General features: G+C 48.6%; 1 protein-coding gene across 2 annotated transcripts; it reads left to right on the top strand.

Moving 5' to 3' along the window:
- The first annotated feature begins 257 nt into the window (after positions 1 to 257).
- Positions 258 to 25,700, top strand: LOC149362957 (uncharacterized). 2 transcript variants are annotated; one of them, XM_089573314.1, is made up of 4 exons: positions 258 to 409; positions 3,955 to 4,059; positions 8,978 to 9,181; positions 22,294 to 25,700. In XM_089573314.1, exons 1-4 carry the CDS (start codon positions 353 to 355, stop codon positions 22,762 to 22,764), a joined length of 837 nt encoding a protein of 278 aa, XP_089429440.1. In that variant the 5' UTR covers positions 258 to 352; the 3' UTR covers positions 22,765 to 25,700. The 2 variants fall into 2 exon arrangements, with proteins under 2 accessions (XP_089429440.1, XP_089429441.1); XM_089573315.1 differs by lacking the exon at positions 258 to 409 and adding an exon at positions 816 to 974.
- The last annotated feature ends 212 nt before the right edge of the window (positions 25,701 to 25,912 follow it).

The following is a 25,912-nucleotide window of genomic DNA, read 5'->3' as shown; positions in this document are numbered from 1 at the left end:
TTGCCTTTTAGTTAACACACGCAATTAATAAATGTGTTTTTTGCTTATTTTATTATAATAAATCGTGCGCTTGCGATAAAAAGCTCAAAACGAATGTGTCGTGATAAGCGCACTCCACCCTGGAGCGAGGCTATGGTTGTATCGACTAGGATGGGCAAATACGCTCCCCGGCAGGCGCGTGGAGGTTTCGAAAGGCGCGCCAGCAGCACGTGGTTCGCTTGTGCACCACTGGTGGCGCGGCCTGTCGCATCACGTGACCCACGCTGTCCTTCAAACTCGCCGTGAGTGGCTAGTGTGTTGGTGGGGCAAGCCGGAGCGCCGTTGTAGGTAGCGGCACACGTTCGTGAAAAACATGTCGGAAAACAACCCGGACAGCGCGATCGACGATCGCGCCACACAAGAGACCAAGGTGAGCAACGCCGGCGATCCGTGCCGGCTCGGAATCGACGCCATCCGACGTTGCGACGGGGGCCGCCGCCGCTCTGCGTGCCAACAACAGGCGACCGTTTCTCGCACACCCCGACGTCGTGGTCACGCCGGGGACGGCACGTGTCAAATCTCACGTCCGCCTTGCGAGGATCGGACCCTCGAGACTGGCTTCTCGCGTTTACTCTGTGCCCTAGAGCGGCTCTCCGCGCGGTGTGGCCGGCTAAATGCTTGGAATTGAATCCGTCGTTCGGACAACGTCCATAATGGCGGGCGATTCGTGGAGAGCGGGAGTTTGATGCGAACCTAGCGCCATCTTCCGTGTCCGATACGAGACGCTTCTCGTTGTCATGGCTACGCTTCTTGAGGCGCTGATGTCTCGTCCAGTCTTGTCTTTTCATCGGCTGCCAGTCGTAAGCTAGGTGCCATTGCTGCAGGTACCGATCCCGGCGGTCAGTGTACCGGCGATCGACGAAATAACCTCATTGTGCGCACTTTTACTGCTGTAATTAAGTACAGAGAGCACCATGAGAGTGCGGAAGCCATCGGTAAGTAGTATTTTGTCATTCGGGATGAACCGGAATGTTTCGATGCGTAGGCTTCGCTATGCGTCGCGCGCGGGCACCGAACAAGACGCGGATTTTAATCGCTCACCATTTTTCCTTGCTGCGGCTTCACCGCGCGAAGAAATGAAGGCGCGGGAGCTCTCTTTTCACGCCGTTTTCTTTGGCGTCGCCGTTTAAGCGCGATTTCGGCAAGCCTCAGCCATTCGCATCAGTTACGGCTTGGCGCCTCGATCCTTGCTGGGTGCGAGGCTGCAGTATCGGTGTTTTGGAACGTTTATCCCGCCGTGTCGCGCTAATATGCGTTAGTCCGCGCGATCTCAATGAAAAAAAAAGGGAAGCTAACCAGAGGCTGCAAGTTGCACGTGGCAAATGCAACCTGGACGGTGCACAATAGCGGATGAGGAACGCGTGTGCAACGTAGGACGACCGTCGGGAGTGAAAGACATTCGAAACGCCGGAAAGGAAACAGTGCGCCGATGGCTGAAAAAACGAACAAAAGTGGGATCGGGAGGAAGGAGCATCGTTTTGCATTGTAATCCTCCTTTGTGAGCGTGTACAAGTTGGGAGGCAAGAAGTTTATGACATCGCTGTTTACAGATCAGTCGCATGGTGCGCGCAGTTTTATGGCTAATGTGCCCGATTTTTACCGATAGAGCCGTACACTGGCGGCAGAGAAATGGCGGTTAATGTGACTCGGCCGCTTTTCAATGCTTTTATGGCAGGTTTTTCTTTTTTTTTTTGTTACACACAGTGTGAAGGTGCGCGATCATTGATTCCAGTTTGCCCCATTGACTTATCAGCAGGATCTTGGGAGGAAGACTGGTGTCTTTGATTACTGTCATAGGCACTCCATGAGCTGTCCCTCTGAAAAATCAGTTAATTCGGAAGGACGCCTGTGTAAGATGAAAAAGAGAAAAACTTTATTTTAGTGGTTGGTTAGGATACCATTTTGATCATATGGTTTGCTTAAACAAAGCTTGCTGCATGTCTGAGAATACACTGGCATTTTCTACTTGCCATCAGTAGTGGACTGCAGCTTTCTCCTGAACTCCGTCAGGCTGTTGCAATAACCTGAAAGGCCCTTGTTTGGCCGTCCCTGCATTCTTTTCAGGATCTTAAGATTCTATCTTTTCTGCATTAGGACGACTTAAGTTTTACTTCAAATGTCAACAGTGGCTGATTTGCCTGTACTAAAGGAAAAAAAGGGCACATTTCTAGATATTTCATAAAACAAAAGAAGAAAAAAAGATTGCATAGGCTCTCATAATTGGCTAAGTCCTGCTTCCACTTCTGTGAGAAGCATTTCAGGGCTCCTGTAGAAAGGCTGGTCCAAAGGACACCTTGTTGTCCTTATAATTTCTGTCATCTGTTGGGTCAGTGCGAATGAACTCTGCCAGTTTGTGTGTACCACAGATTGGGGGGGGGGGGACATGTTCACTAGTGTCTGTTTAAGGGGTGGGTGGGGGGGAAGACTGCATGGTCTATTAGGTGGCTGAATATCCCCTTCAGGTGATACAGTTACACATGTGGACACAGCCTGAATGCTATCAGAGTCCTTGTATGCAAGGCATAATGTAGTCCCTTAATGTCATGCATAGGACATTTTCATGTTTTACATTAGCTCTAATACAGCTGCTGTGAGTGGAGGTTTCTTATGTGGTTGTTTTTGAGCATTAGTGATAAATAACGCCTAAAATCTGCTGATCTCTATCTTTACGTAATGACTTCAAAGGACAGGAATCAGTCATAAGAAAGTATAATTGCGACATTGAAAATAGTTGTGTATCGCACTGGGAACACTTAGCACTGATGTGCTTCACTTATACAACAGTCATTACAGCAGTTATACAACAGGGATGAACTGCAGTCAATTTGACGGACTTAAAGGCGCACTGAAGAGGATTCTGAACTTGTCTTTTTGCCGCGGGAACTCGATCTACCCGTTCCTAGCATTCTTAGAAACTGCGACTTATTGCCCTCTGTGGCTAATTTCCCTAATTAAATCGAATTAACGTCCGGCTCCCGCCTTGATTTTTGAATTCTCCGCGTACGGTGGGCGGAGTAGACCAATGCGTGAAGTGCCTTTCAGCCAACTCCGTGGAGGCTTTGCTTTCGCTTTATTTTGTTTTTTAGGTTTCCATGAATACATAGTTTCATTCGCAGATAATATAGCCGCAAAATAAGCCCGCAGAAATAAAAATATGTGCGGTCTATTTGCTACTACGGAATACTACGTATTACTCCGCCGATGGCAGAGCGGCAAGCCGCCACGGGACTGGGTGAAAGGCGCTCCACGCGTTGGTCAACTCCGCCCACCGTACGCGGGAGAATTAAAAAAAAAGGTGGGAGCCGGACGTTAATTCGATTTAATTACGGAAATCGTCCACACAGGGCAATAAATTGTAGCTTCTAAGAATGCTTGGAACGTGTAGATTGAGTTCCCGTGGCAAAAAGACAAGTTCAGATTCCTCTTCAGTGCACCTTTAAGATCAAATGTAATGAAGCCCATAAAAGCGTGACTTACTGAAGTGTATAGTGAATTAGAAAGATGCTGAGCAGAACGGATAGCTTGTGCGCGGCATTGTGAAATGATTAGTAAGTGTGAATTTCACCTGGCAGGATTTATATCTATTGCATATATATTGGAAGTAAGAACAACATGTTAAAAACTTCTTTTTGGCGAAATACAAGTCCACATTTTGGGCAAATTATTTTGCCGCAGGTGAATGTCATTAATTTGGACTCGCTTAATATGAGCTGACACTTTGGTTCCGTCGGAAACCTTCAAATGCTTCAAAGAGGCTCCCCTAACTTTGAAGAAATTTCCGGCCCCCTGTGAGTTTGAACTGTCAGGAATTGGCTGCAACAATCTGCTACGGCAGGGGGATATCTTGATGTTGAGACTTTCGTTTTGTCCCCTTCCTGAGAGGTGGTGTTCTTTTTTTCTTCTCCGCCCGTGCAGAAGCAGCCGGATGTGGAGGCCCCTGCTGCGGATGCCAAGGAGGAGGACGAGACCAATGGGGATGCTGCCACGCCTGCCAAGAAGGCCAAGGGCGAACCGGCCAGGGTGAGTGTCCGGACTGGGCTCTGCTCCGGCCGGTTGACACCACACGGAGCAGTGATTTCGTGGTGCTTATTCCACGCCGCAGAGCGCATTCACCTAGCTCACCTCTCTTGCGTGAATTCAAAAGCAGTTGGGGGGGTCGGGTTTTCTTTCAACAGCTGCCTCATTTCGTTTTTATTTGGTTGGGTCATCCCACTGTAGAATCACAGAATGGATTTCCTCTTGCCATCTGTTTGGTTTCTTTTTTTCTTTCTTCTCGAGAGGACAAATTTCCCAGGGAATGATAGCAAAAAGGGGGCTTGCATGTTGAAATGGAGCATATAAGTGGTACTCATATGCTCGGCGCCATTTTTTTCTTTGCAATAGAGGGAAGGCTGCAAGGGCGTAGTGTCCTTAACCGTGTCATTCCACCTAATACAGGGTCTGTTCTGAAAGTAGTAGGACTGGTTTTTTCCTGGGCGAACGAGAGGTGGTCTGCGCGCGCAGGATCGGTGAAGGGGGATATGGGGAACGCTGGGAAAAATCGGCTGTCGGCTCTCGGCCATTGTAGAGAGCAGTTTGCTTGTACTGTGAACCCCTATCGAAGCGCCTTGTCATGCAGAATCATGGAGCGTTTATTGGATCAGCGGTACGCGATAAAATTTTGTGTAAAGCTTGGTGAAACGGGCAAAGAGACTCACGGCATGATTAAGCAGGCCTACGGTGATGCTGCCATGGGTAGATCAGGTGTTCTTGAGTGGCACAAGCTGTTTTGAGAAGGTAGGGAAAGAGTGGAAGATGACGACCGCTCCGGACGCCCTTCGACCAGCAAGACCAACGAAAATGTGTCGCGAGTGAAAAATTTACGGAACAGTGATCATAGGATGAGTATCAGAATGATTGCGGATGACTTGAGCATTCCTCAAACCCAAGTTTTTGAGATTGTGACAGAAAACTTAGCCATGAGGAAAGTGTGCGCGAAGTTGGTGCTGTGAGTGTTGTCAGAGGAGCAAAAGGCCAACTGGAAAGCGATCTGCCAGGATCTTCTTCATCATGTGAATGAGGACCCCAATTTTTTGAACAAAGTAGTGACCTGTGACGAGACGTGGGTGTTTGAATACGACCCTGAGAGCAAGTGGCAGAGCTCAGAATGGCATACCGCTTCTTCCCCACACCCCAAGGAAGCGCGAATGAGCAAATCCAAGCAAAAGTCCATGCTCATTTGCTTTTTTGATCGACATGGAGTCATCCACAAAGAGTTCGTACTAGCCGGACAAGCAGTTAATGCAGTTTTTTACGTGGAAGTCCTCGAAAGACTGCGAAATCGCATTGTTCGTGTCCGCCCTGCCATCGCAAACAATTGGCGGCTGCACCATGACAACGCGCCGAGCCACACAGCGTTCCGCGTTGTTCAGTATCTTGCCCAGCACAAGGTGGCAACGCTGCCTCAGCCCCCCTACAGCCCCGACTTGGCCCTGTCAGGCTTTTTTCTATTCCCAAGAATAAAATCGACGCTCAAGGGGAAGCATCACGGATCGGTAGAGCCGGTTCAACAGGCCGTGACGAGGGAGCTAAACATCATTCCGGTCCAGGCGTTCCTGGAGGTGTACGAAAGCTGGAAAACTCGTTGGCAGCAGTGTGTAGATGCGGATTCTAATCATTTGTACTATTCGCATGAATAAATTAAAAAAAAAATTGAGTCCTACTACTTTCAGAACAGACCCTGTAGTTTATCTGCACGATGGTGTGCCTGGCCACCTGGTGTGTGGCTCTGTTTGCGGCACCTTGATTCCATTGTCGTCATGGCTGGCGCCATCTATGGAGACCATCTATGGAGACTTCTTGTAACCAGACGTGCCTAGCAAATTGGTTGTAATCGAAAAAGCTATTACGTGATAGCGGAAGGAGCTCATTCTGCTGAAACTTTGGCGTCGGCCGTCGTCCTGCGGTAGTCAGAAAAATTCATATAAGTTTCAAATGAGGAAAGAAGTTAGCCGGCATTGGGATTTGAACCCAGGCCCTCTGCGTGCAAGACGGGCACGCAGTGCATAGACCACAAAGGGTCGTTGGTTGAAGCGTATTAGAGGGGCACCTAGTGAACGAATGCGTTGTGGTGTGCATGCCTTAGTAACATGTGTTTGAGATGTGTACTGATGTTGCAGTAATTTAGAAAAAGTACAACCAAATGTAAATATGCTAATTAGGCATCAGAAATTGCACGGAATGAAAAAGCGGCGTTATGGTGATTCATTGGACTGAAACAAATGGTGTGTATGTGTATGTATGGGTGCATGTTGTGCAATGTAACCTCGATAGTGACTGGTAATCGCTATTGTCATTGGTAATGGCAGCTGTAATTGATGATTGTGATTGATAATGTCATTGTGGATTGGTTATCAATGAGAAATGAAAAATAAAAGGAATGAAAAGATAGGAAAAAGAAAAGGCACTAAGCTCTAGTCTTAAGACGAAACTTAAGCGTCCTCCTAATTTTTTTTCTTTTACTTTCTGACATTGAAAGCTGTCAGTTGTGTTAGCAATATGCCTTAATATAATGACTATTAACAATATGCCGTGTTCCAAGAAAAAAAGAATAGCTGCAAGCGGGAACTACATTCTACTGCTTAAAGGGACACTGAGGAGAAATTGAAGTTGGCTTGTATCGATAAATTACCCGCTCCTCATTACAAAAGCGCCACTGATACTGACAACAAGGCTCTTGTAACGTAAAAAAGAGCAACAACCAAAATACAGGTATCGCCGCCACAGGCCAAACTCGCAAGTGCAAGCGTGATGATGTCATAGGAGAACACTGGGACACGAGAAGCCGCGAATTACTGAGGCTTACAAACGAAGGTTTTGCGGTTGAATACTGAAGTAAGTTTTCTTTTGAAACCAATAGTGTGCTTTTATTACACGAGGAAGACCGACAAAAGAGACAACCTGAATGTTGTAAGAGAATAAAATTAATACTTAACGACGCCACAGGCGGCCAGATGAGTTTCGGTATATCATGGCGCTTCGCGTCTATGCGCTCTGCATGCCCGCGTGGTTTCGTTTTTGATGCGCCTCGATTTACAAGCGCGGAACAGCAGAGGAACTTCAAGTGCCGCTCCAAATGCTAGTTAACTTTTGAAGGAGCATGTTAAGGTTGGTCAGATGATTGCCACGGTCGATGAAAAACTATGATGGCACGATTTTCGGTTATCGTACTAGGCAGTTTGCAGTGTGAAGAGCACCTTGAGTCTTCGTACGCTCGCTCGGCGAAACGTTCCCGGTTGCGCCAGTCAACTTCCAACTACTTGACGCTCTGTGGGGCTGAGGTCGCTGAAGTGCAGGCCGAAGTTATTAGACACTTTTAGCATACTGTGTACCGTGTTCCCGTTGTGGGTACCTGAGTTGCGGGAGCCCGCGTGCAGCCAATGAGCATGCGCAAATATCCTTGACGTCACCAGATGGCGCCACATACCCGGCAGCTACGCGCGCGCCTGCAGCATCGGGACCAATCAGCGCCTGCTCACCGGCGGTAGGCAGGCTCCCGGTAGTTCGCTAACGGTAACAAGGTACACGGTATGCTAAAGGTGTCTATTTGCGAGAACTTCGTTGACTTCGAGATTGGGATCCATCGTAATGCTGGCAAAACGCCGGTGCGTAAACGAAGTGACGGTAGCGACGGCTGCAATGGCCGATAGATGCCTTCAACGTGCGGCTGGCGGTAGCTTTCTTTTCGGCTGCTGCTAGGCCGCACCGCTAGCCGCCAGAAATCACGGAGCCTGTGTTACGTAATGTGCATGTCGTGTTTCATGCCACTTAGTCCTGTGTCGAAATGAGAGAGTCCCAAGTTTGAATCAGCGGCGGGAAAAACTTTCGACTTCGAATCCAAATTTCTTAGAAATAAATGCATCTTTTGCTGCCGGCCAAGTGGCAACAAAGCCATGAAATGCCGAACTATCAGATTTTGCTACAAAAAAAGTATTAATAGAGCTCTCCTCACTGCCCCTTTAAGAAGACAGAGCGTGTTCTGGCTTTGTAGCTTCCGCACAACTGCTAGAAAAAGTTGTGGCGCAGTAAAGTACTTGCCATGATTGCTTTTTGGCTTCTCTCCCAGAGCTGCTGTAATAAGCATCTTTAAAGGGACATCGAGAACAAGTTTAAGCTGGCCTGTATTATCCGATAGATCACCGCGTTATAATTACGAAGACCTTTTTTTCACTGAACACCGAGCTTGCTAACCCAGAAAAGGCTATAAAAGCCTGTAGAAATAATAAAATGCAGAATCACCACAACCATCGGCCCATTTTGCGACTGTATAAACTGTTGTTCGTTGAGGATTTTTTGGGCACATTTGGCACTGCTACACTGCCATTCGCTTCAAAAAACAATGGTCCCGGAAGTCCTTTTTGGTGTCGATGGCATGAGTTTGAATTGAGTGGTGGGAAGACTTGAATGCAATGTCTTGTTGTCAGACAAATGTGAATGTGCCCAGAAAGAGGCATTGAATTTTTTTTTTTTTTTGGAGTTGTTCTCAATGCCAAGGTTGTGGGCTCGATCCCAACCGGTGCAGTTATTTCGTTGGAGGCAACATGCAAAAACATCTGTCCGAGAACTCTCAGTGTAAAGAGGTAATAAGCGCAGTGTATGATTGAATTTGAGGCCGGCAAACGCTGCCCACATGCGGCTGGCTCTAAGCTGCCTCCTGAAAAAAGTGCATCTTTTGCACCCGTCATTACACGTAGCTCGTGATTTCCATGTTTCTAAACGTGGCGTTGCTGCTGTTAGGATGGCCACTGCCACAGTGACCTGGTCCCCAGGTAAGGAAAAGTGTAAGGGTGGCAGCGACACCTATACTGCATGTGTGTGCAAGCTGAAAAATTCAACTCACTGTTGTGCGTCTCCCAATGGGTTTCGATGTACTGGGGTCAAACTGGGTGCTTTCTCTCAGCCGAGGTCCCAGCGGGAGAGCAAGTCGGCGGCGGGCAAGCGTGTGAGCAGCCTGGAGGCGGCCGCCAAGGAGGGTGAGGCCCTGCTCAAGGAGCTGGGCCACAAGGACAGCAGCGACCCAGACAGCGGCCGCCGACGCACCCGCTCCCAGACACGGGGCACCCCCGCAGCACCCCCCGCACGGCAGCAGCGCCAGGCCAAGGCAGTGAGTGGCGCTTTACACCTTGGGAGTGCCTTGAAAACCCGTGTGTAATACAAGGTACGAAGTTTTAGAGATGCGAAATGGAAAAAAGAAAAGTTTTACCCGCGTATAATACGAGTGACAAAAGCTCAGAGAAGACATTTATTCAAATCGCGTCTTGCACTTCACTTCAGTCACTTTCTTCTTCAGCAGCGCTTTCTTCGGACATTCCTTTGTCCGACAAATTGTCCCAAATATGCTCAGCTTCTGTACCATCGAGGGCGTTCGAGATGCCGCACTTTTGCATAAGATCTTGCGGGATGGCCACCCACGCATCCACGATCCATTTGCACAACATGGCTGGCGAAGCCACCTGGTTGGCGTCACTGCAGGCTCACCTAAGCGCATCCACTCTGCTTAGTCCCGCTTGACTGCGTCCTTAAAGGGTTTGGTTACACAAACATCTAGGGGCTATAGTTGTGATGTCATCCCGCCTGGAATCGCAACGAGTTCAGTGCCGCAGTCGCGTAGCAGGCAACGAAACACATCCAGCACAAGGATGGACAACAGAGACAACAGTGCATCAGGTTGCCTACACGACACGGACTTTACCCAGTCCAAGACTAGATCCTCATTCATCCACCCTTTTTCATGACATCTCACGATGACATTTTTCAGCAGCTTCTTACCTTTTGGCATTGTTTTCCTCTTGAAAGTCATGTAAGGGGGAAGCTTGAGGCCATCTGCCATGCACGATAACATGACTAACTCGCGTCTTCTCGTTGCCAGTGGACCGGGCGCTAACTTGTTTAGACCCCTTGTCGTGCACGGTGAGGGGCGATGGCATGTCCTGGTAAACCGGCATCTGATCGGCATTGCGAATTTGGTCCAACAGAAAGTTCTTTGACTTGCGCAAAGAAATAATATGGTGCTGAAAACTCACAAGCAGCTCTTCGAATGCTTCAGGCAGCTTCTGTGATATCATGGTCCGCCGGCGTAGAGATGATGGCCGCCCGAAACGGGCCACGCTGTGCACGCAGGATACACATTAGATACAAGGAATACTGCTGTGTGTGGCCTGTGATAGCATGTGTGCTACTGAAGATGAGCATCGTTGAAACTGGTGAGATTACATGTGCGCGCTCTGCAAGCCAGGCGTCTATTTTGAGCCAAGTTCATTTAGGGAATGACGAGATGCATTGGTCTGCTATGCAGGTTAGAACACAGAGCGAGGACTGTAGCGCTCGCATGCGGCATGTCTTATTGCTTGCATTGTTCAGAAACTGTTTGCTATGAGTTGCCATGGTGAGCAGTGAATCTTGCAAACAAGGTACCGTATTTTCCGGTGTATAAGACGCACCCGCCATATATGCAGGGTGTCATTGAAAAAAATGGTATATAAGACGCACCCCCATTTACCCAGTTAGGCTAGTGAGGCTTAAACATGCTTATGCGACCATCACAAAATTCACCGTACGTGTGAGAAGTTCTTAAGCAACGCTAAGTGATCGAAAAAGGCAACACTCACGCCATACCAGCCCACGTTTTAGCACAAAAGAAAAAAAAGCGAAAGAACTCTATGTCCGTAACAATTTATTTTTACATAAGACCTTCAAAGTCTTCATCTTCGGATGCGCTATCGAAAAGGCAACGCGTCTGAAGCATTCTCTTCGCACTACGTACTTGCAAAGGGTGACTAAAAAAAAACATCGGCTTCTCTTGGCTTGTCTTGACAATGGCGAGAAGCGCGACTGTCGCCATCTTTTGTCATTTCACACTATCTTTGCTTGGGGCCTCCGAAACGGCCGCGTGTTTAAGATCCTGGAAGTGGTCAACCCCGCCGTTTCATGATAAAGTTCACCTAAAAAAGTTGCGCACGGCGGTCCCCGTATTGAAGTATTAACCATGTTACAACCGCGTTATTGGTAGTAATATTTTTTCGGTGAAAAAAGCTTGAACATGAACCTGAGTACCGTAAAAACCCGCGTATAATATGAGGTTTTTTTCCCATAATTAGCGTCCTAAATTTCCACCTCATACTATTTGCGGATCCGAACAAAAATTTTCGAAGTTGCTCGATGTTTTGGTTTCGTTTTTGCGGCGTGGCTATGGCTTCGCTTCGCTATTGGCGCGTGGCTACGGCTTGGCTTCGTTACTCTCGACAAATGACGTCACGACGTCATTTCTTTGTTGATCCGTTGGGTGCGCCGGGGGGTCGCGGTGTGCCGTGCGCCTGTTGACAACACACGTGCTAGCATGTAAGGCACGCTTCGTGAAGTGGATATTGTTTTAGAGAGCACGATGTCACGGTCTCGAAAACAGTACTCGGCTACTTTCAAGCGATTTTGGCTGCGGAGAACATCGGCAACGGTGCGGCCGGGAGGCAGTTTGGTGTCGTCGAAGGAAGCATTCGTGGATGGCCACAACAGAAAGAAGCCCTTTTCGTGTGCAGCGGAATGCGACAAAGCTTTCGCGGCCGTTTGATGGTTGTGTAAACAAACCGTTCAAGGACGCAGTCAGGCGGTGCTACGCAGAGTGGATGCACTCAGGTGAGCCTGCAGTGACGCCAACCGGGCGGCTGAAGCGGGCTTAAGAAGTGCAGCATCTCGAACGCCCTCGATGGCACGGAAGATGAGTACATTTGGGATGATTTGTCGGACAAAGAAATGTTCGAAGAAAGCGCTACTGAAGAACAAAGTAATTGAAGTGAAGTGCGGGATGCGATTTGAATAAATGTCTTCTATGAGCTTGTGTTACTCGTATTATACGCGGGTGAAACTTTTTTTCCCATTTTGCGTCTCTAAATCTTAGCCCCGTATTATATTCGGGTTCGTATTATACGCGGGTTTTTACGGTAATTTCTGAACTCGCAAAAAAAAAGGAATATTCGCATATAAGACGCACCCTTGTATAGGACGCACCAGCCAGATTTTTGAAAAAAAACCGCGTCTTATACACCAGAAAATACGGTACCTTAGACTGCTTGCTACCTTTTCTGCCTTGCGTGTCATCAGGTTTGAGAAAATAGAGGAAGGGGGGCATTAGAAGCCATTGGGGCATAGCTTGTAAGGCTTGTGTCAATTCGGTAGCCGAATGATTTTTCAGACTTTATGGAGGAACCATCATGTACCTCCTAGGATCATGAACGTGCAGTTGAATCCCGCCGCAGTGAAATTTTCACAACAAATAATTTTTTTATTCCCCATCAATATCCCGAAGGAACTGCCGTAAAAGCCCGCATATAATACAAGGTGTAATTTGGGGATAGCAAGAACAAAAAAAAGAAAAGTTTTCATCCGCGTAAAATGCGAGTTAGGAAGGACAGGCGGCTCGAAGGCGTACTGGAAGTCTCGGAAGCCGAATGCCCTCCGATTATTTGGGTATGCCGGCGCGCCGGATACAACGCATGTAGTGCAAAGGGGGGGTACAGAGACTTCGCGAGTATGCACAGACCAGTGCCGGCATGCGTGCTGACGCAAACACTTCGGAAGTATGCATCGGAGCTTTGGTGATCGTCATCAGTGGTGTGCCGGTACCATCAAACACGTTATACCGTATTTACTCGCATAATAGGCGCACTTTTTTTTCCAGAAAATCCGGCTCAAAGTTCGGGGTGCGCCTATCACGCGCGGTAAAATTTCCGGAAATTTTTCGACTCACATAATTGAACACACCGCGTAAATGAAAATGGGGCCGCACCCCGTTTTCGGAAAGAAAATATAAAAAAAAGATCCGTGTAAGGGCCACACCAAAACTTTCCAGGACACTCGTTTGAATAGCCTTCAGAATGCATGCGCTGAGGCCTCTGCGATCGGCTCCGGCTGCGCGCAACGGGCGCTTGATCGCGGAGGCCACACACGCGCACAGGAACTTCCAGACACCGCCCACGGAGGGCGCCCGAGGTCAAGCTCATCATCATCAACGTTTTCCTCTGCCGCGAGCTTTCGCTATCCATATCGCCATCAGCATCTCCAGCTCGTTTTTTTTTTTTTGTTGTTGCTGTCAAGTGCCGGGAACTGCGGTAGCGCGATAGTTCATCGTGGTTTATGGCTTTGCCGCGGAGCATTGCTGTTTTAGCTCGACGGCTACATGGCTGGGAGTTTGCTCTCGAACACGGCTAGCGTGCGGCAGGTCGCAAAAAACGACGTGGCCGAGAAGTGCGGCAGTTGCGACTGCGGCGTCCCTAAATTTTCGTACGCGACTCCAAGCGCTGAGGTTTTCGTGGGTCTAAGTCGGGAACGTTTCCGGCTGGAGATGAAGCTTTCCAAACAGACGTTTAAAGTGAGCATCCCCGAAAACTGTGTGCGGCTGTTCTACGCGATGTCGTTGTACGTGCTGTGGGTCCGCAGCAGCACTAGTGAGGACTAGTAGTCAGTTCAGCAAAAACTTTGTTAAAATAAAGATTGGGGAGCGGGGGGTGGCGAGGTGTCGGCTTGCAATCATGTAGATACAGTATTGATCACAGTGCCAAGTTCGGGGTGCGCCTTTTATGCGCGGAAATAAAAAAAATCTGATTTTTCGCGCCCAAACTAGGGGTGCGCCTATTATGCGAGTAAATACGGTATATCCTGCATTTCCTGAAATAACAACCGTTTAGCTCCTCGGAAATTCTGGCCGAAGCGTCTGCGATCCGAATGCACAGCGTGGTTGGAGGGGCTCGTGTCCGGCGGCAGGAACTGCAGGCTCTCTCGACCTTATACAGACAGTGTAGTAGCGTGTGAAGTGGTGCCGATGCCGTCGGCAGCTACAATTACCGTAAAAACCCGCGTATAATACGAACCCGAATATAATACGGGGCTAAGATTTAGAGACGCGAAATGGGAAAAAAAGTTTCACCCGCGTATAATACGAGTAACACAAGCTCATAGAAGACATTTATTCAAATCGCATCCCGCACTTCACTTCAATTACTTTGTTCTTCAGTAGCGCTTTCTTCGAACATTTCTTTGTCCGACAAATCATCCCAAATGTACTCATCTTCCGTGCCATCGAGGGCGTTCGAGATGCCGCACTTCTTAAGCCCGCTTCAGCCGCCCGGTTGGCGTCACTGCAGGCTCACCTGAGCGCATCCACTCTGCGTAGCACCGCCTGACTGCGTCCTTGAACGGTTTGTTTACACAACCATCAAACGGCCGCGAAAGCTTTGTCGCATTCCGCTGCACGCGAAAAGGGCTTCTTTCTGTTGTGGCCATCCACGAATGCTTCCTTCGACGACACCAAACTGCCTCCCGGCCGCACCGTTGCCGATGTTCTCCGCAGCCAAAATCGCTTGAAAGTAGCCGAGTACTGTTTTCGAGACCGTGACATCGGGTGCTCTCTAAAACAATATCCACTTCACGAAGCGTGCCTTACATGCTAGCACGTGCGTTGTCAACAGGCACACGGCACACCGCGACCCCCCGGCGCACCCAACGGATCAACAAAGAAACGACGTCGTGACGTCGTTTGTCGAGAGTAACGACGCCAAGCCGTAGCCACGCGCCAATAGCGAAGCGAAGCTATAGCCACGCCGCAAAAACGAAACCAAAACATCGAGCAACTTCGAAAATTTTTGTTCGGATCCGCAAATAGTACGAGGCGGAAATTTAGGACGCTAATTATGGGAAAAAAACCTCGTATTATACGCGGGTTTTTACGGTACTTTCATTTTAAAAGCAGCCGACTCCTGCTTTTGTGGTCTGGATATCATGCGAGGTGCGATCGTCCTGGGCATCGCAATGTCAGGTCAGTGTAGTAAAGTGACATCGAAATCGAAACTACCGACCTACGCCACCGCTAGATAGCGCTTTCTCTCGCTGAAAACATGACAGCGATGGCGCTCGCAGAGCTGGTTTGTGCACCCACTCCACTCAGCGAGCAAGCTGGAGCGCTTCTGTGCATGTCCGAAACGCTCAGATGGGAGTGCGCGAGTGGAATGGCCTCTCGGTGCCGCTCCCTGGTTGGCCAAGCGGAGTGTGGAGCAACGTGATGAGCGGGCCTTACAAAACTTGCTGATCTCCTCAGATTTTGACCAAAAATTGTTTGGATTCGCATATAGTACCAGGTGGAAATTTGACATGCTAAAATTTGGAAAAAAAAAAACCTGTTATTATGTGCGGGGTTTTAGAGTAATGCCCTAAATTTCTCTGCACAGTGAACCATTTTTGTGGAGCGTTTCTGTTTCAACGAAATTTTCGCGGTCAAAATCGCAACCAAAACAAGTGTTATAGACGAAAAAAAGTCCCAAGTCAAATGCAAAGCCATAATGGGTATGAAATCTCGTGATTGCAGTTGTGCCATTTTGGCTTCGTTTAGTAGTCAATGGCAGCATGTCTCTTTGACGACAATGAGCTTTCATCCGTGCATGGGACACAATGTCAGTGCAAGTGAAACAGCGCAAAACCCTTTCCCTTGAATAGAAAGCTCAAATCATCGCCGAAGCGGAAAGTGGAAGGAACAAAGCGGCAGTCGCTTCGGAATTCTGTCTAGTTCGCTGTCTATGATTCTACGAAATAAGAACAGCGCAAAAGAGGCACTTGCTTCAGGCACATCCTCCAAGCACAAAAAGGTGACGCAGCCCCTCCATGAAGAGTTGGAGAAAGCAGTGCATTCGTAGTTTGTTGAAGTATGAGCCAGGAATGTTCCACTCACTGGAAGCATCATCCAGCTAAAAGCCTTGAACTATGCGTGCCTACTCGGCAGTGACGATATTAAAGCCAGCACTGGCTGGCTCAGCTGTTTCAAGGCCTGCCATAACATTGCCAGAAAGTGTTGTGTGGTGAATCGATGTCCGCAGACGTTGACAGAGCAAGTGCTTAGAAAGCGAGCTACGTGGCCGGCATTTTAAGCAACTTCATGCCGGCAGGCCTCTGCAATGCTGATGAGACCAGGCTATTCTATGAGATGTTGCCGGCCAGGGCGCTAGACTTCGAGGGACAGAGCTGTCATGGTGGCAGACACATGAAAAAAACGTGTCACGGTGCTGCTATGCATAAACATGGATGGTTCGGACAAGCGTCTGCCATTAATCGTAGAAAAAAGTGCCAAGTTGTGCGGTTTCAAGGGCACACGTAGCCTACCTGTGCAGTACAAGGCGAACAACAAGTCGTGGATGACCTGCACTATTTCCATTGAGTGGATGATGGCATTCGACCACGATATGAAGCGGCAGGGCCATAAAGTTTGCTTGCTTCTGGACTGTTGTTCAGCTGATCACTCCAACAAAGTCAAGGTCACTTACTCGGAGCTGAGGTTCTTCCCTCCGAATCGCAAATCTGTCCTACAGCCTCTTGATCAGGGTGTGATTCTGAGCCTTATGCGTGCTTACTGTGGGAGGTTATATCAGCGGCCGCTCTTCGACAGTGAAACTGGCCGAGACATGAAGGTGGACATGTACGTGAAGCATACTTGGTTGCTCAGTAATTGCGAACTGTTTCAGGCACGCCGGATTTGCCGAAGGTCAACCCGTAAACTCAAGGGTCTTAAGAGTTTGTGCCAGTGATGGCAGTGGGTCACCCTCTTTTTCATTGCTGTTGGACCACGATGCTTCATTTGTTCCATCAATCAGATCTTCAGTGGTCCACAACCCTCAAGTCGCAGCGTTGTTGCTTGTGGTGGCGAAGTCATAGGAAGAAGCTTGAATGTCTTGCATCTCCCAGCCTTCGGTTTCCAAATCCCTACTGTACTCTTCGCCAGTTGGCATTGTGACTGGTGTCATTGTAGATCTGCATCGTAGATCTTTGCGATGGTGTTCTTGTTCACAGTGTCCCAGGACATGGACAGAAAGCAAAGTGTGTCTAGCAGACTAAACTGCATATTCTCATCTTTGAGATCAATCTCCGAGAGAAGTCGCCTCACTTAAAATCCCTGAAAATGGTCTTTTACGTTCTATATAATTCCAGTGTCCAGTGGCTGTAGGTGGCTTGTTGTGTTCGCAGGCAGGAACATGATGATGACATTGTTTAATGTCACTTGCTGAGCACTGATCGGCAAAAGGCAAAACTTTCCTGTTCTTTGATGCCATTTTCCGATCTAAGCTGTGCATTTATTGCCTTGAGCTGCGCTTAGGCTGTCATGCCGTCTCACGGGGAATTATATAACATGGGGTGGTGCAAGAGGGGGTATTGGTCTTATATTTGGAGTCAACTCTTTCTTTGGATAGCCAGGGGTGCGAAATACACAAGCGGCAATATACAGTACAGATTGCGCGCTATCACCTTTCCAGTGTCAGTTTAGAATGTATTCAAAACTTTTCGTGTAGTTTGTGCACCCCCTGTTTGAAGCCTTAAAGGTGCACTGAAGAGGAATCTGAACTTGTCTTTTTGCCGCGGGAACTCCATCTACACGTTCCGAGCTTTCTTAGAAACTGCGATTTACTGCCCTGTGTGGCCGATTTCCCCAATTAAATCGAATTAACTTCCGGCTCCTGCCTTTTTTTTTTTAATTCTGCCTCGTACGGTGGGCGGAGTGGACCGACGTGTGGGAGCGCCTTTCACCCAGTCCCGTGGCGGCTTGCCGCTCTGCCATCAGCGGAGTAATACGTAGTAGTCCGTAGTAGCAAATAGTCCGCGCGTATTTTTATTTCTTCGGGCTTATTTTGCGGCTATACTATCTGCGAATGAAACTATTTATTCATGGAAACCTAAAAAACAAAATAAAGCGAAAGCAAAGCCTCCACGGGACTGGGTGAAAGGCGCTCCACGCGTTGGTCGACTCCGCCGACCGTACGAGGCAGAATTAAAAAAAAAAGGCGGGAGCCAGACGTTAATTTGTTTTAATTGGGGAAATCGGCCACACAGGGCAATAAGTCACTGTTTCTAAGAATGCTAGGAACGTGTGGATCGAGTTCCCGCGGCAAAAAGACATGTTCAGAATCCTCTTCAGTGCACCTTTAATTTATAGAAAAAGTGTGCGTAAATTACGCGTGTAAATACTGTAAATTGCTGTATTCAGCGGCGACGACAGCCTGTTGCCGGGCCAAGTGGGGAAATGGCGCGGGGATAGAAGCACGGTGCTTCTGCCTTTGCAGAAACGGGCCATGCCTGCTGCAAGCACAGTTAGTATAGGAGCGTAGATTAATCCGGAGGTCACTGCGCAGCTTGTCATTTATTGGCTTCACCAATCTCCACCTGCGACGCATTTGTGTCACCGACGCTGAGATCTGGAGTCACCAGATATCTACGTCTTCCAATGTCTCGCACCAAGCGCTGGAATTTCGCCTCTGTTGATATACTGCTTCGTTGTTGGGCCTTAACTGGAACTCTCAAAAAGTTTTTCCCATAAAAACAGTTCTTTCACTCAGCCTAGCAAATTTTCTTCAGTTACGGCTGCTTCAAATGTAGTTCTGGATGTTCACAAAACATATGCCTAACTGCATGGGGGATGGATTCCACGAAAAATCGCAGATTTAAGCATCCTCCATGGAATTGTGTGTTAGCATTCACATTCAAATTTTTTATGCTCTTGCTGTTGTGGACATCAGTAGCAACAGCAGTATAACGGAAACGTGACTGTTTTGTCGTATTTGTGTGAATACAACATCAGGTGGAAGTTTGAGATCTCAGGACAGCTTTAAAATAAATGTTATTACAGTTGGAATGCATTCTCGAACTATTAACTCCAACCATAGGCCCAGGGTCCTCCAAAGAAATGCAGACAGCCCGCTAAGATACAGAAACAGCAGACATGTCGGCACACAAGGCAACGCTTCAGATGCTCGTGCGACAATAGAGCAAAACCAAAGTCTCCAGTGTTTTAATGCATGTAGCCTCCCACACAGCAGCAGCAGCCATCATCCCCGCCATGTCCCTGCTACTTGGTGTTTTGAGTGCGTTCGTTTGCTCTTTATAGCTCTCCGTACTCCGCTCAACTCTTTCAGTGCCTCCTCCTTCTCAACAACCCACACTGACTTCTTTCCTTATCTATAGGCATCTTTTCCTTTGCACTTGTATGCTTGTCGCTTTGCCCTAAAGGCAATGAAGAAAGCTGGCTTCCTCTGGCAGTTTTCAGTGTCCGGAGGCAAAGTTTACTTTCATCATCATCATCAGCCTGACTGCGCTCACTGCAGGGCAAAGGCCGCTCCCATGTCTCTCCAATTAAACCTGTGTTGACTGGGACAGATTTCTCTCTTCTTTTAGTCCCAATATAATCAGTCCTTTGCCAGCTGTGGCCTCCATATTTCCGCAAACTTCTTAATTTCAACCGCCCACCTCAACTTTCTGCTGCCCCCTGCTATGCTTGCCTTCTCTTGGAATCCACTGTTTTACCCTAAAGAACCAGCGGTAATCTTACCTTAACATTACATTCCCTGCCCAAGCCCGTTTCTTCCTCTTGATTTCAACTAAGATGCCATTAACTCGTGCTTATTCCCTCACCCACTCCGCCCGCTTCCGATCCCTTAACGTTACACCCATCATTTTTCTTTCCATAGCTTGCTGCATTGTTCTTAACTTAAACTTAACCCTTTTCATTAGCCTTCACGTTTCTGCCCCATAGGTGAGTACCGGTAAGATACAGCTGGCATATACTTTTCTCTTAAGCAGGGATGTTGGTAGACTGCAGTAAATTTCAGGTTCTCTTTCCTTGCACTAAAGGTGCCCCGCCAGAGACGGTTTGTTCACTTGAAGACTGAAGCGTTCCTTCGCACCAGGGGTGCCCCGTCAGAGACGGTCTCACGATGAGTTGAGATGCAGGGGTAAGGCGAGTACTTGAAGTTTATGTACAGATATTTACATTGCATACAAGTTCAGGCACTGAGAGACAAATTAAACAGCAAAGGACAAACAACAAAAAGGCGGAACTGGCTAACACTAGGGGAGGCCCCTACTCGGCATAGCCGAAGATGCATAGCAATCTCACCTTAGCGCAGAACCCATATTCCGGCTCCGGAGCCTGGTTTTAAAGACCTCAAGGCCTGGCCCACGTTTGGTAGCACCCAATCATTCTACACTCTTCATATGATTGGCTAATCGAGAGCATGGCCAATCATACTGTAGGGTAAATCACCCTCTCCACTACAAAATAAAAACACAAATACACATTCATGCCAGCACGTGCGCGAATCAGTACCGCGGGGCGGGGGGGACACCCGTATTTCGCGGCGCATTCGCGAGCGGCCGCATTCCGAGAAAGGAGACGCTGCGCTTTGAGCGCCCCCAGCCGCGTTCCGATGACCTCGCGTACACTACCGATCCCTTACAACTGCCATTCATGATCTGCGAGAACCTGCCATATGCGCTCCACCCCATTCTTGTGAAGAACCAGTACCTATCAAAGAGCCCACTGTTGGCATAGACTCTTTTTTTTGACTAGTTACGGCTGTAGGGAGGTGGGGGAATTTGCTTATATTTAGAGTCAGCACTTTTCTTTTCTTGCCTGAGGAGGCTTCGAGTTGGCGTAATACGTGGCAGTATATGGCACACAAAGCCGAAACCGGCATGAATGAATACTTTGCATACCGAACAGTTGGATTGCACCTAAATACAGGCATGCCTCAACACTCCTCATCTCCTTTCATCTGCTTTATTTTGGGGCTGATGATACCATCATTGCTTCCAACAATTGAATTATTGAATTGGGGAATTTCGTAAGGTTTGGTTATTGAATGGCCATAAAATGTTGTGAAAACTCACTTGCTTCATATAAATTTATTTGGTTAAAGACTAGGAAATGGGGTTATGTTTTTATACGAAAACTGTGTGGCAGTGCCAGTTTCTTGCAGTTTCGTCAATTGCTCTGCTGTGTGCAAACTGTTGGGAATGTTGTTGGACCAGAACTGCTTCATAGTGATACATGCCTTCGGAGCCTCTTTCACAATGTGGCACTGTAATGCTTGAGCCTTCTCACAAGCATTAGTGGCCGCAGTAAGGAGGCTTCATCTTGCACACCACAAACAGCTCGTAATAAACATGCATATTGAGCGCACTGAAAGGAATAACTTTTCTCGTCGATGCCGGAACAGTGCAAGGTGTTTGGAAAATAAAAATAAAATACAAATGATGCACAAATCCAGGCCGAGAACTGTGTGCAGCGCTTGTTGACTAGCTGGACAATGCACGCGGCCGCCATCTGTCTCAATTGTGGGCTGGTGGCAAAGCTCAGAAAGCAAAACTATGCAGCCAGGCTATCTCTAGGCCTAGTGACAGGGGCCCACTGATCACCATCATGTGTGCTGTTGTGAGTAAAACACTTTTTTGGGCAAGTTGGCAACATTTTTGATTCATACCGGCAGTGAAGAAGCACAAACACACAGAGAAGAAGCACGCAAAAACACAGACGAGTTGCGAGTGCAGCGTTCGTCCGTGTTTTTGCGTGTTCCTTCCCTGTGTGTTTGTGCTTCTTCGCCGCCGGTATGAATCAAGAAGTGTGCCGCCGCAGTGGCTCAGCGGCTATGGTGCTTGGCTGCTGACCCAAAAGACGCGGGTTCGATCCCGGCCGCGGCGGCTAGAATTTCTTTGGAGGAGAAATTCTAGAGGCCCGTGTGCTGTGCGATGTCAGTGCACGTTAAAGAACCCCAGGTGGTCGAAATTTCCGGAGCCCTCCACTACGGCGTCTCTCATAGCCTTAGTCGCTTTGGGACGTTAAACCCCATAGACCTAGACCGAATCAAGAAGTGCTGTTGTGAGCTCATCAGCTCTGTGCGAGCAGCAACAATCCACTGTGATTCAGGCTTGAGAAATGGTTTGGAGGATCGCTTCGTCATCATCATCATCATTTATTGAACCCTTAAAGATCCCGTCTGGGACATTACATAAGGGGGGGGGGGGGGGGGGGAGACAGTGGTGTGAAATGGTCATACAAAGGCATGTAAACATAGAAAAGCATAAAAAATAACAAGAATAACAAGTTTGATGTGCGATTGGCGTCAGGTAATTCAAATAGTACAGAATATATAAGGCAAAGCAAAGGTATGGCTTGCCACGCTAACCATACCTTGAGACAGTTGCCGTTTGGCAGTTTGAGTTAACCGATGTGAGTTGAGAAGCATAGAAATCAATGAGGGCTGAATCAGTGAGATTTTACTGTACTGCCTGCCCTTGCACCAGTTTTCCCACCTGTGCAGAGCTGTGGCTGAGTGCTGCAGAAGCTGTTGGAGGCAGCGAAATATCCGCAAACACAAGCAGCATCGTCGCTCATGTGCCCTTTTTTGTGCGATGCAGGAGACTGCGCGGCGGACCCCCGCCAAGCAGGCACGTGGCAGTGCCAAGAAAGGCCCGGCCTCCAAGCGATCCAAGAAGGAGGAGGAAGAAGAGGACGAAGAAGAAGAAGAGGTGTCAGCTGAGGAGGCCTCCACGGCAGCCACCACCGAGGAGGAGTCCGCCAGCAGCAAGGACGCTGCCAAGGAGAGCAAGGAGCACAAGAAGGAAGAGGTGAACAACGAGGAGAGCGCAAGCAAGGCCCGGCAAGCGGACTCCGAGGCCGACGCATCCGAAAAGAAGGAAGAGCCAGAGGTCAACAACAAGGAGGACAAAGCGGAAAGCAAGGCCGACGTGGAGATGACCGACGCGAAAGAGGAGGCGGAAGCAGCAGCACCGGTTGCCAAGGAGAACACCACCTCCGTAGGGGACAGTGCACCTGCACCGGCGGTGCCACCGGCCGGCTCCAAGCCACCCGAGGAAGTGGCCGCCTAGTGTGCACCGGCGTCAGCCCGGTGCTGCTGCACCCTCTCGACATCACACCTCTTTTGCGTTGTCCCAGCGTGGCCTGTCTGTTGTGGGCTCTGCGAGCTTTGGCAGGCGTCTTGTGTGGCAGCAGCATGGCAGTTCTTTCGTTTTTTTTCCCCCTTTTTGCTGCACATCATGTTTGGCTGAGGTTTGCCTCAACATAGGATTGTGGGGAAGGGTTTGAAAGGTTGCAACACTCACTTGCACGCTGTGCTTAGTCGGCAGTCCTCTGGAAAGGCCTAGGAGCAGTGTCCATATTTATTTGCTGGGTTGCATTTTCATTTTGTGCATTCGGATTCTTGTTCTACATGCAGCCTTCGACATTGTGGCGAGATCTCGGTTAGAGTATGATTCAGGCCTTGTGGGGGCTGCTTGTAACAAATGTAAGAGACCTTGCCGGCATCATTTGCAATGTTAAGTTTCACGGAACACTGTTGAGCCTGAAAGTGCAGTCTGTAAATGCCATTGCCGTCATTCCGTGGCGGCTTTAGCACAGATGATGGGACTGTGGTCCTTTCTCCGAGGCTGCCGGTGCGGTTGCCTTTTTTTTTTTTCCAGCCAGCTTGCAAAGCTTGCAGCCCTGGGCAACACGCAGGATCCACTTTGGGATGACATTGAACAAAAGGCAAGGAAGCTTGGCACTTTCTTGGTCTTTCTCTTCTTTTCTTTGGGGAGCTCTCAGAGTCTGACATTGGCTGCTGGATAGCCACCACTCTTATCGTGCAGGAAGTCGTGTTGCGTAGGCTCTCTCTTTGTCAGTCAGCAGCTTTGTTCGCCCTTGACAAACTTCCAGGCTCCATATCTATTTGCGCTTTCTTTCTCTCTTTTTTTATGCTAGTACCATCCTTGGTTCTCGTACTGAGGTGCCAGTGCGCGAGGGCCTGATGTTTGGCACAGGTCAGTGCTGCTCTGTATTTGTTCAGTTGTGTGTTAATTGCCTTTTCATCAACAACAAGTCATGGTCATCTCTTCCTTTGAGTCTGGTCATACAAGAGGAGCGAGCTTAGGAATGGGGAGGTGTGATGTGGAGTGTGCGAAATTCCTCCTGCGCTCTTTTTTTTAATCCTTCTTTCAAAAAGACTTCATTGCATCGCAGAATGGTGTCGCGAACCTGTTGGCATCAGTGGTCGCTGTTCGTACGGTGCGACTTATTCTGTAAATTTGCCAGGACAGAGCACTGGGTCCCGATTGGTTTTGCAGCACAGTAACGAGCTGCTTCTCCTGGACTTTGAGAAAGGAGCAAAGCATGTCTGCCACCCCGAACCATTCGGAGAGGAGTGCGTCATAATCACCCATTCTGTTCCTCCCCTGCAGTTGAAGTCTGTGCTCCGTTGGCATGTAGCGTCGGGACTCTGCCACTCGTTTGATTTCAGCAGCGCTGCTAGGAAGACTCTCGGCACCTGAAGTCGGAACAGAGTTCTGGAACGATTTTGTATAGCAATGTTTAGGTTTCGAACTTGCCATCCTCACTCAAGATCCGTTTGGTGCAGTTTTTCTGCGAACATTGTGGGTTTGTGTTGGACAGGCCTTTCCAAGTTTTTTCAGTTCAGCCCTAAAAAGCCCGTACCCTCTGGCTGCGATACACCTCGAGAGGAAGTGTTTTCATGGGGCAGCAGCAGCAGCAGCAACGCACTGTACATACGTGCATTTGCTTCCCCACTCACCTCCCGTTGTGCGCACATTTCAAACAAATTAAGGTTTTGGTTTGCTGTGTGCCTCATTACTTTCCAAAGAAGGGCGTCTCTGTTGATCCCTTTCGTACATGCCCATTGCATTTTTTTTGCTTGTTGACTTGATAAGGTGGGTTCGCTTGAACTGGGCGGTGCAAGGTTCGCGTGTCTGACCGGAAGGCTTTTTGGGTGGGTTTTTGCACTGAAGTAAAGTCATAGAAAGCTCAATATGATGTGGCAGGCTGGCTGTGGTATACACAGCAGCCTTGTGGTTGTGTGGTCTGTTTTATGCGGTGTCACGTCCCATCTGATCCTAGATGCAGAGGCGTGGCTTAATGAGCCTCAGTTGGATCGGCCCTCACCGCTGTTCTTGAGAGTAACTTCGCTGGTCGGGGGCTGCCAGAATTTCATCTCTTGGCCCACGGTGGTGTTGCAACCTTGTGCTGCGCACTGACACCATTGCAAGCTCATGTGTGCCAACTGTCACTGTGAATGCTGTGGGTTGTGGTGGGACTGGTTTGAACTTCTTGCAAGTGTTGCATGTGCGTTTTGCTACAAGTGCATTGTAGCTGTGGCAGAGTTGCCCGTGAGCATTTTGAAATGAAAGTTCTCTAGTTTTGGGGTCTCTGTCCAGTGGTTCTCCCAGCTAGTGTCATATACGTGGGGTTCAGTGAAAGTCTTCAGTTAATGCTTTCTCCCATTGGCTGTAAGTGCTTTCACTTCATTGTCAAAGCGGGAAGTGCAAACCCGAGGAAATTCAGACGTTCGTACATTTTGTTAGTTGGTGGGACCCTGTAAAAATGTTATCTGGCCAAGAAAGTGGTCCCGGCACCCACCACAGTTTTTGGTAATGGTTAGTTTGCAGCTGATTTCGCAACATTGTTCTGTTTTTTTACTGCTGGAGCGAAGCGCATAGCTTGTCGAATTGCAGTGAATTTTTCTGCGTAGTGGTGGGAAGGGGACAGTGTGTTGAGCTGACGTGTGTGCAGAGAAGAGTACTGCTATTTTTGGACATGCCCTCGAACCTTGCCATCAGTGCGGTGGTCTTGTGCTTTCCAGAGACTAGCATCGCTGAGAGGTTTTCTTATGTCGCGTTTTTTGCCCTTTTTCTATTTCCTGTCTTGCCTTTGTAGTCGTCCCTGCTCCCCTTGTAATTTTTGTTCCATGCTCTCATTTGCTCTTTTCATTCATGACGATGGCGATTGTAAATCCAATAAAGTTTCCATCAAAGTATCTCGACTGTTGTGTGTGTCTGTGATGGTTGCAGGGTGATCTTCAAGACTCAGCATTGTGTTTAGGGGCGCAAGGAGACCTGGAGGCCTGCGATAGCTCTTAGGCGGTTTCTTCGGGGCAAAACAGCACTGTAACCAAGAACTCCAACCTTAGTTACAAGTCATTTCAACTTTGCGCAAGAAATATTTGTCCGTGTTCCGCCGGCGCTCCCC

Source organism: Amblyomma mixtum, chromosome 2, assembly GCF_055824585.1.
Source record: "Amblyomma mixtum isolate Tamu chromosome 2, ASM5582458v1, whole genome shotgun sequence".
In the NCBI taxonomy this organism is placed as follows: domain Eukaryota; kingdom Metazoa; phylum Arthropoda; class Arachnida; order Ixodida; family Ixodidae; genus Amblyomma; species Amblyomma mixtum.
Note: the sequence above shows the minus strand (reverse complement) of the source record. Positions and strands in the feature narration are given on the sequence as shown.